The 16645-nt window shown below is 41.8% G+C and overlaps 1 protein-coding gene across 1 annotated transcript in view; it reads left to right on the forward strand.

Moving 5' to 3' along the window:
• The window catches only part of acaca (acetyl-CoA carboxylase alpha), a 274803-nt gene that overhangs the window by 95681 nt on the left and 162477 nt on the right, over positions 1-16645 (forward strand). The window contains exons 29-32 of the mRNA XM_080210370.1: positions 844-867; positions 6164-6307; positions 7542-7644; positions 9563-9670. Coding sequence (XP_080066496.1) covers positions 844-867; positions 6164-6307; positions 7542-7644; positions 9563-9670 — 379 coding nt within the window. The remainder of the gene's footprint in view (positions 1-843; positions 868-6163; positions 6308-7541; positions 7645-9562; positions 9671-16645) is intronic.

Below are 16645 nucleotides of genomic sequence, written 5' to 3' on the forward strand. Positions count from 1 at the left end.
TTGCTGTCCAGGCCAGTTCACTGGATCTTGTATGAGCATCACATGCCTTTGGGTCTGCATTCACAGCTAACCATTTCAAACAAAATTTGTGCACCTTGGAAAAAGGGTTTTTAGAGAAGTCTATCAATTGGATTTCAGCTCTTGCATTTTTTAATGTGATCAGCATGATATGATTCAGCCACTCTAATAATTAAACAAAATTTCCTTCTAAATATGAGTTTGCTGCATAAGACTAACCAAAATACAGGTGAATTGCTTTTGCAGCATCTTGGCAGACTGGTTAGCACTGTTGCCTCACAGCTCCAGGGACTCTGGTTTCAATTCCAGTCATGGGTGACTGTCTGTGTGGAGTTTGCACATTCTTCCTATGGCTGCATGGGTTTCCTCCCACAATCCAAAGATGTGCAGGTTAGGTGGATTGGCCATGCTAATTTGCCCCTTGTGTTCCAAGAGATGAAGGTTCGGAGGATAAACCATGGTAAATATATGCAGTTATGGGGATAGGGTGGGGGAGAGACTCTAGCTAAGATATCTTGTGGGTGCAGACTTGATGGGTCAAATGGCCTCTTCTGCACTGTAGGGATTCTTCTATTCCCTGGGATGTTGACTATGTACATTTTGAAGCAGGCCTATGCCTGTTGCAGTAAATATGTCTGTGCGTGTGTGTGCATGTGTGTAAAATTGCTTGCTTTCCTAATTGATGTGTAACATTTAGAATATTGAATTTTCAATTCTACCTCTCAGTTTGCTGATTTCAATGTGAACACTCATCCATCCTGATCAGTAATTACAATCCTTTGTTTATCCTTCTCCACTAACCTGTCAGTAATTGTTTGATTTCAGAGGGAACATCCCCACCCTAAACAGGTACTGTACAATCATTTATTTACTAATTTTACCTAATTTATGAAAACATCTAATTGAATTAATTTAAATTGGAATTACATAGAATTGCAGAATGAAAATGGTCCAAGCTAGCATTTATTTACCTTTTTCCTCTACTTCCTTATCTATTAGCATACCTCTCTGTTCCCTTTTCCTTCATGTGCTTATGTAGCTTTTCCTTTAGTGCAGTTATACTATTTGCATTAACCACTCCCAGTGGTAGCAAACTTTGAATTCTCTTCTCTCTGGATAAAGCAGTTTCGTCTGAATACCTTTTGGATTTCTTGGTGACTATCTTATATTGGTGATGTCGACTTTGTTCACAAGTGGAAATACTCTTGTCTCTTCCATCAAAATCTTTTATTATTTTAAAGACATCTATTGGGTCAGCGCTTGGCCGTCTTTCCTGGACAAAAGAAATTCAGCCTGTTCAACCTTTTTTCTCTATGGGTATAGCCTCACTACTCTGGTGTCACCCTTGTAAATCTTTTTTGTACCCTCTCCATTGCCTCTTTTTTTTTACAGTATGAAAAACTGAATGGTAACAAGTACATCAAGTGTGATCTAACTAATGTTTGATGCAGTTTTCTATTTTTCAGTTATATTCCTCTTGAAATAAACTACAGCACTAATTTTTTTTGTAAGCGACCTTGTTGATCTGGGTGATGTAATTTTGTCACAGGGAAGTCTTTAATATGTTGTATAAATGCAGTCAGAGTCAAAATGGGATAATGGACAGATCAGAACAGCTTTCTCAAAAGTCAATCCACTGAAAGAAACTGGCCCAGATAGGGTACCCAGATGAGCACTCAGGTCCTGTGTGGACCAGTTTGTGGAGGGGCGGGGGGGGGGGGGTGTTGTTATTTGCAGACATCTTGACCCTCTCTTTACTACAATCTGATGTCCCTATCTGCTTCCAGAAGACGACCATCATCTTATGCAGTGTGCCTTAATGACTACTGTCTGGTGGCTCTGACATCCATCATTATGAAGTGCTTCAAAAAATTAGTCACAGTACAAATTAATTCAGGCCTCTTAGATTGCCTGGATCCACTATAGTTTGCCTACTGCTGCAACAGGTCCACAGCACAAGCCATTTCACTGGCCCTGCGCCTAATCCTGGAACACCTAGACAACAAAGACACTTATGTCAGACTGTATTTATTGTATTTACTGACTACAGCTCAGTCTTCAACACTGCTATTGCTACAAAACTCATTTTCAAATTCCATGACCTGGGGCTCGGCTCTTCCCTCTGTCACTAGAGCCTAACCCACAATCAGTAAGGATAGGCAACACTACGTCTTCCACGATCGTCCTCAGCACCGGCACCCTTAGCCCCTACTGTACTCCTTATACACCTATGACTGTTTAGCCAAATTTCTCTCCAACTGGATTTTCAAGTTTGCTGATGACATCACCAGTGTGGGTTAGATCTCAAACGATGATGAGATGGAGTACAAAAAAGAGAGAATCTGGTGATCTGGTGCGATGACTAAAATCTCCCTCAATGTCAACAAAACAAAAGAGATAGTCATCAACTTCAGGAAGCTTAGTGGAGGATGTGTCCCTGTCTACATCAATGGGGGTGAAGTGGAAATGGTCAAGAGCTTCAGGTTTCTAGGAGTCCAGATCACCAATAACCAGTCCTGGTACCTTCATGCTGAAGCTATAATTAAGAAAACCCACTAATGCCTCTATTTTCTTGGAGGCTAAAGAAATTTGGCATCTCCACAATGACTTTCAGCAACTTTCACAGATGCACCATAGAAAACATTCTTTCTGTTTGGGTCATAGTTCAGTCTGGCTCCTGCTCTGTCCAAAACCGCAAAAAACTACAAAGGGTTTGAACGAAGGCCAGTTTGTCAAGCAAACCAGCCTCCCATCCATTGACTCTGTCTACACTTCCTACTGCCCTGGAAAAGAAGCTAGCGTGATCAAGGACCCCATGCACCCTGGATGTACTCTTTTCCACCTTCTGTCGGGAGGGGCAAAAAGATACAAAAAGTCTGAGGCCACATACTGTATTCCTGAGCGATTCAGGAATAGTTTTTTCCCTACTGCCATCAGGCACTTGGCGCAGTGGTTAGCACTGGCTGCCTCACAACGTCAGGAACCTGGGTTCGTTGTGCGGAGTTTGCACATTCTCCCCGTGTTTGTGGGTTTTCTCCCGGGTGCTCTGGTTTCCTCCCACAGTCCAAAGATGTGTGGGTTAGGTTGACTGGCAATGCTAAATTGACCCTTCTCAGGAGGATCAGCATGGTAATTATGTGGGGTTAAAGGAATAGGGCATTGGTGGGATTGTGGTCAGTGCAGCCTCAATGGACCAAATGGCCTCCTTCTGCAATCCCAATGTAGGGATTCTATGATTGTAACACTATATTCTGCATTCTCTCCTTCCCTCTGTTTGTACGGTATGCTTTGTCTGTATAGTGTGCAAGAAACAATAAATGTAGGCTGGCCCAGATAAGAATGGCAGATTTCCTCCCTGAAAGGACATTAGTGTGAAGAGTGGCAATAGAAAAAATAGTAGACAGTGCTATGGAACTGCTCCTCATTATGAAATCGTGCTTTGAGGATGGAGATGAGGGAAAGAAATATCAACTGAATTGTAGGAAAGGTGATGTCAGATTGACCTGCGAAATTATATGCAGTTCCAATTCAATGTGAGAAGGTGTTGCATGCTATATCATCAGGTAGAGTGAGACCTGAGATGATCCTACTTTTCCTGGCTCAGTATTGAGCTGAGGTGCCCATTAAAACTGAATCGCTTTTAGCTGCACAAGTGTTTTCATTTATTGTGCTAGAAACCCCTTTGTCACTGCTTATGTTAAATATTCCACAAAAAAGATCCAAGCCGTAATGTAAGTACTGAGTATCAATTTGAAATACAACCTAACTTAGCATTTGTGGCATTTTAGAAACTAGCTTCAATAATACGGACATTTTTGTAATTCCTGAAAGCTTTTTTGTCTTGTTGAATTTAGGATATTCAGAATGTTAATATTGAAGGAGGAATCATTTTTTTTGGGTCTGGTCGACAAGCCTTGGATTTATGTTGCTTTTGCTGGTCAATTGCTGACCATAGCTTTATATTTTAATAGCTGAATCGGGAACAGTGTGTTTTGGATTCTATAAGACAGGATGGTCTCAGCACAAGAGGTTCCTTTCCAGCTAATGATAACTGTGTGAACAAAGGACAGGAAAGGCAAGAAGAGACCACTGGAGCTGTCAAATCCATTCCACTGAATCAGTGGTGCAACTTGATGCACTTCTCACCCATCTGCTATACTAACACATATAGCAATACTATCCTCTGGAATAGTTGAAACTTGTATCCAACTGAAATGAGGGGAAAACTGAACTTGCTCTCCCATTTTTTTAGGGCAGCCAGCCAAGCAATTGGAGACTGCAATTGTCTATGCCTTATTACAATATGACTAACTAGTAACATCGCTCCAAGAAATAGAAATATTTTAATCACTTATTCCTGTCTGGTTTCTTACACAAAGGTGAAGCGATGTGAGTGTTAGTGAAGGTAAGGGCATAATACTGTGTCATGAATGGTGGAAATATGGGGGTTGGCAAGGGTGAGATTGAGCTACCAAATGCTCAAAGTTGTGGCTTAGGGCTTTGACAGAGAAGCAAGAAAGGGTGGTGGGTGTGATGTAGTGCAAGTAAAAGCAAATGATCTTGATTTGAGTTGCATGTAGGGTAAAATATAAGCTTTAATAGAGTAATGTGCTAAGATTCTACAGCTCTGGATTAAAACATTCATATCACAGCCAGGGAGAGACAGAATGAATATCTGGGAGTTAGGGGGTATTTTTGGTTTTGCTGATGAGCTGGATGACGTATTGATTCCTTACTGTCTTTATGTTGGATACGCAGCTAGAAATGGTGACAGTAGCCATAGAGGGAAATGATGGGAGAGAGCTAATTATCATCTGTAAATATGCATCCGTATTGAAAGAAAAAGACCTGGATATGCCATGAATTTATAGCCCAATTCGTCTTATTTCAGTTAAAGATAAAGTACAAAAATATCTCAAAGTACTTGGAGAAATGCATGTCAGCACAGATTTCTAACAGGCTTGTCATGTCAGGCTTGATTAACCTTTGATATTTCTTTGAATGCACTGGATGTATTTTATATGGATTTTCAAAAAAATATTTGCTACGGCACAACTGATGGACCAAAATAATTGGTTATGGAATAAAGTTGATGAGGCTAAATGCCACACAGTGAAGAATTGACAGTAAAGCAGAAGCTACGTGTAAAGGCAAGAAAGATGGGGTTAATGATATTGTATTCTGGTTTTCGGGTGGGAATCACTGTATGCATAACTTTTCTGGACTTTGGGAATAAAAAGCAATCTTGAGGTTTGTTGATAACAATTTTGAGGACGTGGCAAAATGTGGTACGGTTCCATAAAGTTATGGGAGAGTTAAATATGGCGGCATTTTGGGGCCGGGTGAATATATCTACTTCTCATAGGCAAGGTGCTGGAAAGGCTGTTTACTTACCGTAGAAATATCCTATAGCATTCTAATGTTTTAATACTGATGACCTGATAGTAACGTTTGATTTGACTTCCTATCCAGAGGTTATGAGTACCTGGTTCTTACTTGGGTTGATACTTGCCCACATGTAGGGAGTGAATCTTCCCCCGAACGTGGCTGACTGCTCTAGGTTCCCTCTTGGCTGTCAGTCAAGAAATGGAAAATCAAAGGGGTGGGAATCAGGGAGATGGAGAGAGTTAAAATGGAGACTGGAGGAAGAAAGCTTATTAAACAGGTACTTGTGGTAATTTGGAATTCCCATTTGCTCGTCACATGGAGGTGTGGGCCAGAATTTTCCAGCCGTTAAGTCCAACTGCTGCTGCTGCCAACAAGGACGTAGAATATGGCTCAGCCAAATCTCCGTTCACTGCAGCGGGACCAGAGAATCTCACTGGCGTGAACGGTTGAAGAACCCCACCGTTTTTTTTGGCTTGCTTTGTCTCAAAACTGCTTTATCGACTTATCAGATGAAGGCATTGATTCTCTGCAATGTAAGTAGCACCTGAATTGATCCATGCCAATTAACAACTAATAGCGGACCTTGGAATTTCATGAGTGCATTTACACACATTACTAATATTGCACATAGTGTGACTTTACTGAAACGTGTTATTGCACTCATGAGACTGTAGGGCTAATTTCTGTTTTTTAAAAAAAGCAAATGCTGTGAATTGCCTCTCTCCAATGCTAATTATTCATCTTTGTTTCAATTCAGAATGTCTTTCTCATCAAACTTGAACCATTATGGGATGTTCCATGTTGCCAGTGTGAGCGATGTGCTGCTCGATACAGCTTTCACTCCACCATGCCAGCGTATGGGGGCAATGGTCGCCTTTCGCACCTTTGAAGATTTTGTCAGGTAAGATTGCATGCACTTTTTCAAAAACTTGAACTTCTGACTTTTCTATCTATGAGTAACGTAGCATTATTCAAATTATATTCGGGATGAGAGTGCAAAACCCATTTTTAAAGAAAGGGGCACAAGGTTTCTGAAGTTTTGAGTTGCTGGCTTTTTAATTGAATATCTTTTACAAGAACTGCATGGAGTGGTACAGTGGTTAGCACTGCTGCCTCACAGCACCACGGACCCGGGTTCGATTCCTGGCTTTGATCCTGTCTGCGTGGAGTCTGCATGTTCTCCCTGTGTCTGCATGGGTTTCCTCCAGGTGCTCCAGTTTCGTCCCATACTCTAAAAGATATGCTGGTTAGGTGCATTGGCCATGCTAAAATTCCCCTTCAGTGTACCCAAACAGATGCTGGAGTGTGGCAACTAGGGGATTTTCGCAGTAACTTCATTGCAGTGTTAATGTATGCCCACTTATGACACTAACAAATAATCTTTAAAACTTAAAAAAAGCTTTGCAGCATATCAAACCTTGTAAATCTGGAGTTTTAAGCAAGGTGATTGGTTGATTTTGAATTACATGTTACAAGACATTGTATGGCAGTGGATTTCACATGTGGCCTACTTGTGACACAAATAAATTTAAAACTTGCTACTGTGAATCACCACTACAAACTTTTATCTTTCCAATCTGTGGTTGGGACAAGTTAGGACTGGGGGAGGGTGGGGTTCTTGCTCACTCGGGACATAGTTTCGATCTAAACTTCTACCTAATAGAGTTGCCGTCATGTTAAGTCAATTTTGAGTTCAAATCCCTGAGATCAAAGGCTAGCATCTAATCTGCTGCGTTATCCATTTTCTCACCGCTTGCTCTTTTAACTAAATATACACTTTATCTGGCAGAAAATGTTTTTGATCATGGGAATCAATGGTTCATAATTACAAAAAACAATGAAATCAGCCAGGACTGTGTAGCATTTCAACCCTAAAGAGTGTTCATGGTGAATTGTTGGTGAATTGTTCAGACCTGATTCTGTAGCTTATTATGTACTTTGATGTCTTTGATATATTATTGACTTGTAACACACTCAGGAGAACATGCAGGAGCCTGTGGGGTAGACTTTGGGTCACGGATGAAGCTTGTGAACTGACCGTTGCTGTGTCTCAACATTTTCCAAGTACCAACTCCTCTTTAAGAGTTTTGAATTCCAGGACATGTGACCAACTCGATCTTCTTCTGTACTTGCAGAAACTTTCAAGACGTGACAAGCTGCTTTTCTGACTCACCTCCTCCAAGCCCCACCTTTCCTGAATCAGGTCATGCCTCGCTGTACGATGAAGATGACAACAAAGTAAGTGGCATAAGCTTGGGACTGAAGGCAGATGGAGCATGAGATAGCTAAAGGGCACAAAGCGGATTCAAATATTTATGACACAATTACCATGTCATTAGTGAGTTCCAGATGCTATCGTCCAGACTCACTTCCCCTTACCTGCTCACTTGCCGAGGTCTTTAAATGCTGCAGATTTCCTGCTTATCACAAATGTTGCTCACAGGTTAAATCCTGATATTTGGTGTGGTACATGAAGCTATGCTTGAGGGTCAGTTTCCTTTTCACTCAGATGGGGGTGCTGCTGGTGTTAAAATGGGCATGTTTAAGAATTGCGTGTCAGATTTGATGGCCTTTCGGCGTAGCTTTAATGTGTGGATATTGAATACAAATGAATATTTTAGAGAGTTTGCAGTAAAATTAAATTTGGATGACAGAGTGAAAGCGCAACATGTATATCTAGTGGTGTAACTGAATTGAGCTTAGCACAGGAACTGGATCCAAACAGAATCACCTTGCATTTGTTACCTTGATGAATGTACTTTGCAGCTCGCTAAAGCCGCCTGTCTATTTGATTTGATAGTGCCTGCTGCAGATGCGAATCGAGAGTGCAATAGTTTTGCATTTCCAATACCATTCTGATAAACCTGCCTCTGGCTCCCCCCAGTTTCTGTTGTGGGGCATGAAGAGTTCACTCTGAAGGTTTTGAGTCTCAAATGATAACGAGTCTAGAAAGGTGGTAAAATTGGGGTTCTAGGTAGGGGGTGGAAAACGAGAGCAAATGGATAATCTCTCAGATTCTTTTAGTTGTATGAAAAAGAAAGGATAAGTCTTGAGAGGAAAATTATCTTTATGGTGGTGGAGATGGAGGCATCTTGAAAATCCTCATGAAAAAGCACAAGGGAAAATCCTTTGTCATCAGCAGTAACACTTAAAGCCTGATTGCTTGCTGTTGAAATAAATTGAAAGCTTTTCCTAGCTGCATCGGACATGTTCAAGAGTTTTAAGCAGTTGAAAGTTCTATCGCTGCCAATGTGCCTAGTGTCTGTACCTTTTCTACATATTATGTGGGCTGAAGATTCTAGATGATTGAATTAAGTCTGGAAAACAATGTCTCCGCTAAACTCATAGATATTGGTGTTGTCTCTCAATCGAGACAATGTCCTAGTGGTATTATGGCTAGACGCTAATCCAGAAACTCGGCTAATGTTCTGGGGACCTGGGTTTGAATCCTGCCATGGCAGATTGTGGAATTTGAATTCAATAAAAAAATCTGGAATTAGGAACCTACTGATGATCATGAAACCATTGTCAATTGTTGGAAAAACCCGTCTGATTTACTAATATCCTTTAGGGAAGCAAACTTGCCATCCGTACCTAGTTGGCCTATATCTGACTCCAGAGCCACAGCAATTGGTTGACTCTCAACTGAAATGGCAAACTACTCAATTTCAAGGGCAACTAGGGACGGGCAATAAATGCTGGCCAGCCAGTAACGCCCATGTCCCACGAATTAATTAAATAAAAAAAATCAGTAGAGGAATAGTGTTTTTTTTTAATTTGATTTATTATTGTCACATGTATTAGTATACAGTGAAAAGCATTGTTTCTTGTGCGCTGTTCGTAGCATAGGTGACGATGATGGTTTTCAGGACCTGGAGTTTTTCCCCTTGATTTAACCCTGAATGTTGCACATATCATTCAGCTATTTACATGGCTGTATCACATCAATCAAATAGACCTGTGTGTGGTCTTACTACAGTAATACTTGGGTGCGAACATGGTATCCATCATACCTCTGGTGAAGATGCAGCGTAGGCAGCTGTGACGAAATAACTGGCCTGCCTGTTTCCATATGTTTGTCATGACATTGTTTAAACCCAATCCAATCACTTCTTCCCCTTCTCTGCTACACACCACTTTTTGTTCTAATTTGCAGAGTATGAGAGATGAACCTATTCATATCCTCAATGTGGCTATCAAGATTGACAATGACACTGATGATGATGCCCTGGTGACAATGTTTGGAGAGTTCATGCACTCCATGGTGAGTACAAGTGTTCAATCCACTTCATTTTATGCTGTGAAATGTGGATAAATATGAGGTTATTCACTTTGATGTCAAAAACAGGAAGGCAGATTATTATTTGAATGGGTGTAAATGGGTGGATACTCAACAAGTCTTTGGTGTCCTCATGTGTCAGTCGCTGAAAGTAAGCATGCCGGTACAGCAGGCAGTAGAGAAGGTAAATGCTATGTTGGCCTTCATAGCTAGAGGGTTTGAGTATAGGAATAGGGATGTTTTACTGCAATTGTACAGGGCGTTGCTGAGGCCACACTTGGAGTATTGTGTGAAATTTTAGTGTTCTTGCTGTAGAGAGAGTGCAGCAAAGGTTTACCAGGTTGATTCTTGGGGATTGCAAGGTTTGAATCTCACCATGGCAGATGGTGAAATCTGAATTCAATAAAAATCTGGAAGTTAAAAATCTAATGACCCTTGAAAATATTGTTGATTGTCATAAAACCCCATCTGGTTCACTAATATCTTTAGGGAAGGAAATCTGCTGTCCTTCCTAGTCTGGCCTTCATGTGACTCGACCTACAGCAGTGTGGTTGACTCTTTAATGCCCTCTGAAATGGCCTAGCAAGCCACTTAGTTTTCGGGCAATTAGTGATAAGCCATAAATGCTGGCCCAGTCAGTGATGCCTACATCCCATAAATGAATAAATTTTAATAAATGCTCATGATATTGAATAGCCATTTGATAGCAGAGATTGGCTAATGTCCGTTGAACGTTACTCATCAACCTTCAAAAGAAAATAATAAATTTGGTGTGGGTGTGAGAAGCTTTTGTTGATGTGATACATTGTGAGGCAGTGTGATAAAATGTGGTTTTATGCCTTTGATGTTAAAGGAAATGCCCTGAACACAGTAAGACATGGAGATTGAAAAAACATGGTAAATGAGAATTTGAGATCTTGTTTACTTACCTACATTTCCAATATTCTTTGAGCTGAATATGTTGCCAGCAACTATGTCAGGTCACCTGTTCTCCCTTCATCAAGGATAAGTGAAGAGCTGTGAGTAGGAGAGGATCTTCTGAAATATTATAACTCGAGTTTAATATTTGTAATTGTCTTGGGTTGATTAGATGAAAAAGGGAATGGCTTGTTGGGCCTCATGGCCTTGTCTTTATTCATAAAATTAACATTCTCTTGTGTCATAAATGTTGTGATGATCTTGTAAAATTTTGATGACCGACGCGTGTTTGGTCATGACATCTGAGAGATTTTTGGGTAGACATTTTCACCTGGTCAGTGTTCTACATGGAGACACTCTAGTGTGAGGTAGTCAGTGCAGAATAATCATTTCAATTTTTTTTTGATAAAGTGGAGTTCAGTGTTTGGATGACATTTTGCATGATTAGGTCATTTACGTTACATGAACAGCAAACTTCCTGTTGGATTTATGACCTGTCAAGGTCCAAGAAATAAATAAAAAAAAAATCTATTTGAAAAATGGAACCAATGTTCTAGAACAAAACCCTAATTAATCATTGTTTATTATTAATAGAAGACTTCCTCCATGTTCCAAGAGGTTTCAATACACTGGGTACTGTAGCGTGGTGATGATGTTGCTTGGCTAATATTGCAGAGACCTGTACTCCTAATCCAGAGAGTTCAAATTTGACCATGATGGTTTGAAATTTCAAATTGTGTTTTTTTTAAAAAAACCTGGAATTGAAAAATTGAAATCATTTGTGACTATGGAGCTATCAGATTTTTGTAACAACCTATTTGGTTCACTCATGTCCTTTAGAGAAGAACTTGGAATCCTTGTCTGACCTGTATGTGACACTGGTCTGACACCAATGTAATGCACTAACTGCCCTCTAAAGTAGCCTGGCAAGTTACTTACCATTCCTGCAGTTTAAAAATATAGTCCATTACCAGGATAATGTGGTCCAAGACAATTGGAATAGGATATAATTGTTAGCCTTGCCTGCTTTCCACATATTCTAAGGATAAATGTGAAATGTTTAAGTTTACACTTGCAATGTGTCTTTAACGGGATGAAACATTGGATCCAAAATGGGAGAAGAGTTGGGGAGGTGATCAAGGTTGTGGTCAAATAAAGAAATAGCGGTGACGCTTGAAGTTGGGGGAAAAGTATAGAAAATTAGAGAAGTTTAGAAGGCACATGCACAAAGGGCCAAACACAAACACTGGAAGATGTCAGCTGGGCTGTTGAGCAAGAGAAATAGGAAATCACAGTCAGAGGATGCAGAGAAGTAATAGATGGTTTTCCAAATTAAGATACCTATTTAGTAAGCAGTACATTGGAGATGGGTCATCTGAGGAAGTCAACAAGGCTGAAGTTATTGGTGAATGGAATAAATGGAGTGTCAAATGTGTTGCAGTGAATTTACACAACATTCTGCAATGCACTTCTAGTGTCTTTGGCTGGCTAGTGTCATTGGTCCAACCTAACCAACAAAATGCTGGTGGTAATGGCAGTGAGAGGTTATGGATTGAACCAGCCTCCCATGTGATCATTGACCAATATATTTGTATTCTGGAAGGCCATTCTTGCTAGTATATAGTTTCATGGGTATTGGTGGCTTTTCGAGTGCTGCTTGAAAACATACAATGTTTTGGCCTCAATTACTTTGGTAGCAAATTCCACAAACTTACCCCTCTCTGGGTGACAAAATTTCTCCTCATCTCTGTCCTAAGCAATCTGCCTTGTATCCTGAGACGGTGACCTTTGGTTCTGGACACCCCTGCTACCGGGAGCATCCATCTTGTCTAGTCCTGCTAGAATTTAATAGGTTTCTGAGTTGTTTTTCGCCCCCCCGCCACCCCCCACCCCACTGCCATTCTCCTAAACTCCAGCAGATACAATACTACCGACTCAATCTTTCCTCATATGTCAATCTTGCTATCCCAGGAATCAGTCTGCTAAACCTTCTCTGCACTTCCTCTAGAGCAAGAACACCTTCTTTCCCGTAAGGAGAGCAGAAGGTTAGGGGGCATGGAGTTGGGGCTAAGGTGTTAGCGTGAATAGGGGATTGGCTGTCAAATAAGAGGCAGAGAGTGGGTGTCAATGGGTGCTATTCGGATTGGCGGTTGGTGACTAGTGGAGTGCCCCAGGGATCGGTGCTGGGGCCTCAGCTATTTACCATTTATATAGATGATCTGGAGGAGGGAGCCGAGTGTAAATTGTCGAAATTTGCCAATGACACAAAGACAAGTGGAACAGCAAATTGTGTGGAAGGTGTGGAAAGCAAATAGTGCGAAGGATGGGGGTAAGGCAGTTGACGTGGTATATATGGATTTTAGTAAGGCGTTTGATAAGGTTCACCATGGTAGGCTTCTGCAGAAAATGCAGATGTATGGGATTGAGGGTAATCTAGGAAATTGGATCAGGAATTGGCTAGCAGATAGGAGACAGAGGGTGGTGGTTGATGGTAAATATTCGTCTTGGAGTTCGGTTACGAGTGGTGTGCCTCAGGGATCTGTTTTGGGGCCACTGCTGTTTGTAGTTTTTATTAATGATCTGGATGAGAGTATAGTTGGGTGGATTAGTAAATTTGCTGATGACACCAAAGTCGGAGGTGTGGTAGATTGTGAGGAAGGGTGTCATAGTTTGCAGGAAGACTTGGACAGGTTGCAGAGCTGGGCCGAGAGGTGGCGGATGGAGTTTAATGCGGAGAAGTGTGAGGTAATTCACTTTGGTAGGAATAACAGATGTGTTGAGTATAGGGCTAACGGGAGGACTTTGAATAGTGTGGATGAACAGAGGGATCTAGGTGTATGTGTACATAGATCCCTGAAAGTTGGGAATCAAGTAGATAGGGTTGTTAAGAAGGCATACGGTGTCTTGGCGTTTATTGGTAGGGGGATTGAGTTTAGGAGTCGCAGTGTCATGTTGCAACTGTACACAACTCTGGTGCGGCCGCACTTGGAGTACTGTGTGCAGTTCTGGTCCCCACATTACAGGAAGGATGTGGAGGCTTTGGAGAGGGTGCAGAGGAGGTTTACCAGGATGTTGCCTGGTATGGTGGGGAGGTCCTATGAGGAGAGACTGAGGGATTTGGGGTTGTTTTCGCTGGAAAGAAGGCGGCTAAGAGGGGATCTTATTGAAACATATAAGATGATTAGAGGTTTAGATAAGGTGGACAGTGATAGCCTTTTTCCTCGGATGGAGAAAGCTAGCACGGGGGGGCATGGCTTTAAATTAAGGGGGGGGTAGTTATAGGACGGATGTCAGGGGTAGGTTCTTTACCCAGAGGGTGGTGAGGGATTGGAATGCCCTGCCTGCTGCAGTTGTAAATGTGCCTAGTTTGGGGGCGTTTAAGAGATCCGTGGATAGGTTTATGGACGAAAAGGGATTGGTTTAGGTTAGAGGGTCATTGTTTTTTTAACTGGTCGGCGCAACATCGTGGGCCGAAGGGCCTGTTCTGCGCTGTAATGTTCTATGTTCTAAGTCTGCAGAGGGATCTAGATAGGCTGAGCGAGTGGGCGAGGACCTGGCGGATGGAATACAATGTTGGCAAGTGTGAGGTTATCCACTTTGGTAGGAATAATAGTAGGAAGGACTACTACTTACAGGGCGAAAGGCTGCAGCATGCTACGGTGCAGAGGGACCTGGGGGTCCTTTTGCATGAGTGGCAAAAACCCAGCCTACAGGTGCAGCAGGTGGTCAGGAAGGCAAATGGGATGCTGGCCTTCATAGCGAGGGGGATTGAATATAAAAGTAGGGAGGTCTTGCTGCAACTGTACAGGGCACTGGTGAGGCCGCAGCTGGAGTACTGCATGCAGTTTTGGTCGCCGCACTTGCGCAAGGATATTTTGGCCTTGGAGGGAGTGCAGAGGAGGTTCACTAGGCTGATACCGGAGTTGAGGGGGTTGAGCTATGAGGAGAGGCTGAATAGACTGGGCTTGTACTTGTTAGAGTTTAGAAGGATGAGGGGGGATCTCATTGAGACGTATAAAATGATTAAAGGGAGGGATAGGGTGGAGGTGGAGAGTTCTTCCTGCTCAGAAAGGACAGCAGGACTAGAGGGCACAGCCTCAAGATAAAGGGGGGGGGAGCAGTTTAGAACAGAGTTGAGGAGGAACTTCTTCACTCAAAGGGTGGTGAATCTCTGGAATTCTCTGCCCGTTGAAGTGGTGGAGGCTAGCTCGCTAAATATATTTAAGACGCGGGTAGATAGGTTTTTGGTAGGCAAGGGGATTAAGGGTTATGGGGAGAAAGCGGGAAAGTGGAACTGAGCCACTTCAGATCAGCCATGATCTTATTGAATGGCAGGGCAGGCTCGAAGGGCTAAATGGCCTACTCCTGCTCCTATTTCTTATGTTCTTATGTTCAAAACTGCGCACAATATTCTAGGTATCTCCTCACCAAGGCTCTGTCTAATTGCATCCAGACATCACTGCTCCTGTGTTTGAACCCTCTTGCTTTGAAGGCCAACATACTATTTGCCTTTTTTTTATTACTTGCTGCACCTGCATGCTGACCCTCAGTGACTGGTGTATGAGGTCTCATTGCACATTCCCCTCTCCTAATATACGCCTTTCGAATAGTAATCTGCCTTCCCATTCTTGCTACCAAAGTGAATAATCTCACATTTATCCAAATTATACCTCATCTGCCCACTCACTCAGATTATTCGAAGCACACTAAAGGATCTCTGCATCCTTCTCACTGCTGAGCCTCCCACCCAGCTTTGTGTCATCTGCAAATGTGGAGATATTTTTAGTTCCCTCATCTGAATCATTGTGTACATATTTGATCCCTGCTTTACCCCACTAGTCACTGCCTGCCATTTTATAAAAGACCCATCGATTCCTATTCTGTATCCTGTCTGTAAGCCAGTTTTCTATCTGTCTCAGTACACTATCCCCAATCCCAAGCACTTGAATTTTACATGCTAATCCACATCCTCTGACTCCCTCTCATCAACTCTACAAGTTACATCTCGAGGAATTCCGGTAGATTTGTCAGACATGACTTCCCTTTCATAAATTCATGCTGACTCTGTCCAATCCTGCCACTATTTGCCAAGTGTTTTGCTTTAAAATCTTCGATGGGTTCTAGAATTTCCCCACTACCGATGTCACGCTTATGGTCTATAATTTCCTGTTTTCTCTCTGCCTCCCTTTTTAAATAGTGGGGTTACATTAGCTACCTTCCAATCTGCAGGAACTGTTCCAAAGTCAGTAGAATCTTGGAAGATGATAATCATCCACTATTTCTTGGGCCCCTTAAGTGCACTGGGATGTAAATTTTCAGGCCTTGGGGATTTACCGGCCTTCAATCCCATCAGTTTCTCCAGCATCATTTCAACACTAATACTGATCTCCTTCAGTTCCTCCCTCTCACTAAACTCCATGTTCACTAAACATTCATGTCCTCCCTTATGAAGACAGAGTCGATGTATATATTCAGTTGGTGAGCCATTTCTTCATTCCCTGTTATAAGTTCCTGTTTTTTGACAATAAGGGATCTATAGTCGTCTTCACCAATCTTTTTCTCCTTACATACCTATAGAAACTTTTACAGTCAATTTTTATGTTCCTTGCAAGCTTACTCTTGTACTCTATTATCATGTCTAAGTCTAATCTCTTTCCTCCTTGAAACCTACCTTTTTAACCAAACTTCTGTTCATTTTAACTAATATTTGTTTCTGTGACTTTTGCTGTATTATGCTCCTGTAAAATGCCTTGAGGTGTTTTGCTTAGTACAATCACCATATTAAAAACAAGCTGTCATTGCCATTCATTTCCAAATACAAGTGTTTCCTAGTTGAACTCACAATTGTAGTAATCACTCCCACAGACCCTCAACTAAGAGATATTACCTCAGCGTTGATCGGACAATTGGATCTGGATCTTTTTTGTCTATATAATTTAGAACTGACACCAAGTGCTGCTTTTGCCGGTCTGCCAAGAAGCTCGTCTGCTGCTGCATGAAGCACATACTTTAAAGATTAGTTGAGAAACTTCATGATGTGGT

Source organism: Carcharhinus amblyrhynchos, chromosome 23 (assembly GCF_965287045.1).
Source record: "Carcharhinus amblyrhynchos chromosome 23, sCarAmb.v2.hapA, whole genome shotgun sequence".
Taxonomy (NCBI): domain Eukaryota; kingdom Metazoa; phylum Chordata; class Chondrichthyes; order Carcharhiniformes; family Carcharhinidae; genus Carcharhinus; species Carcharhinus amblyrhynchos.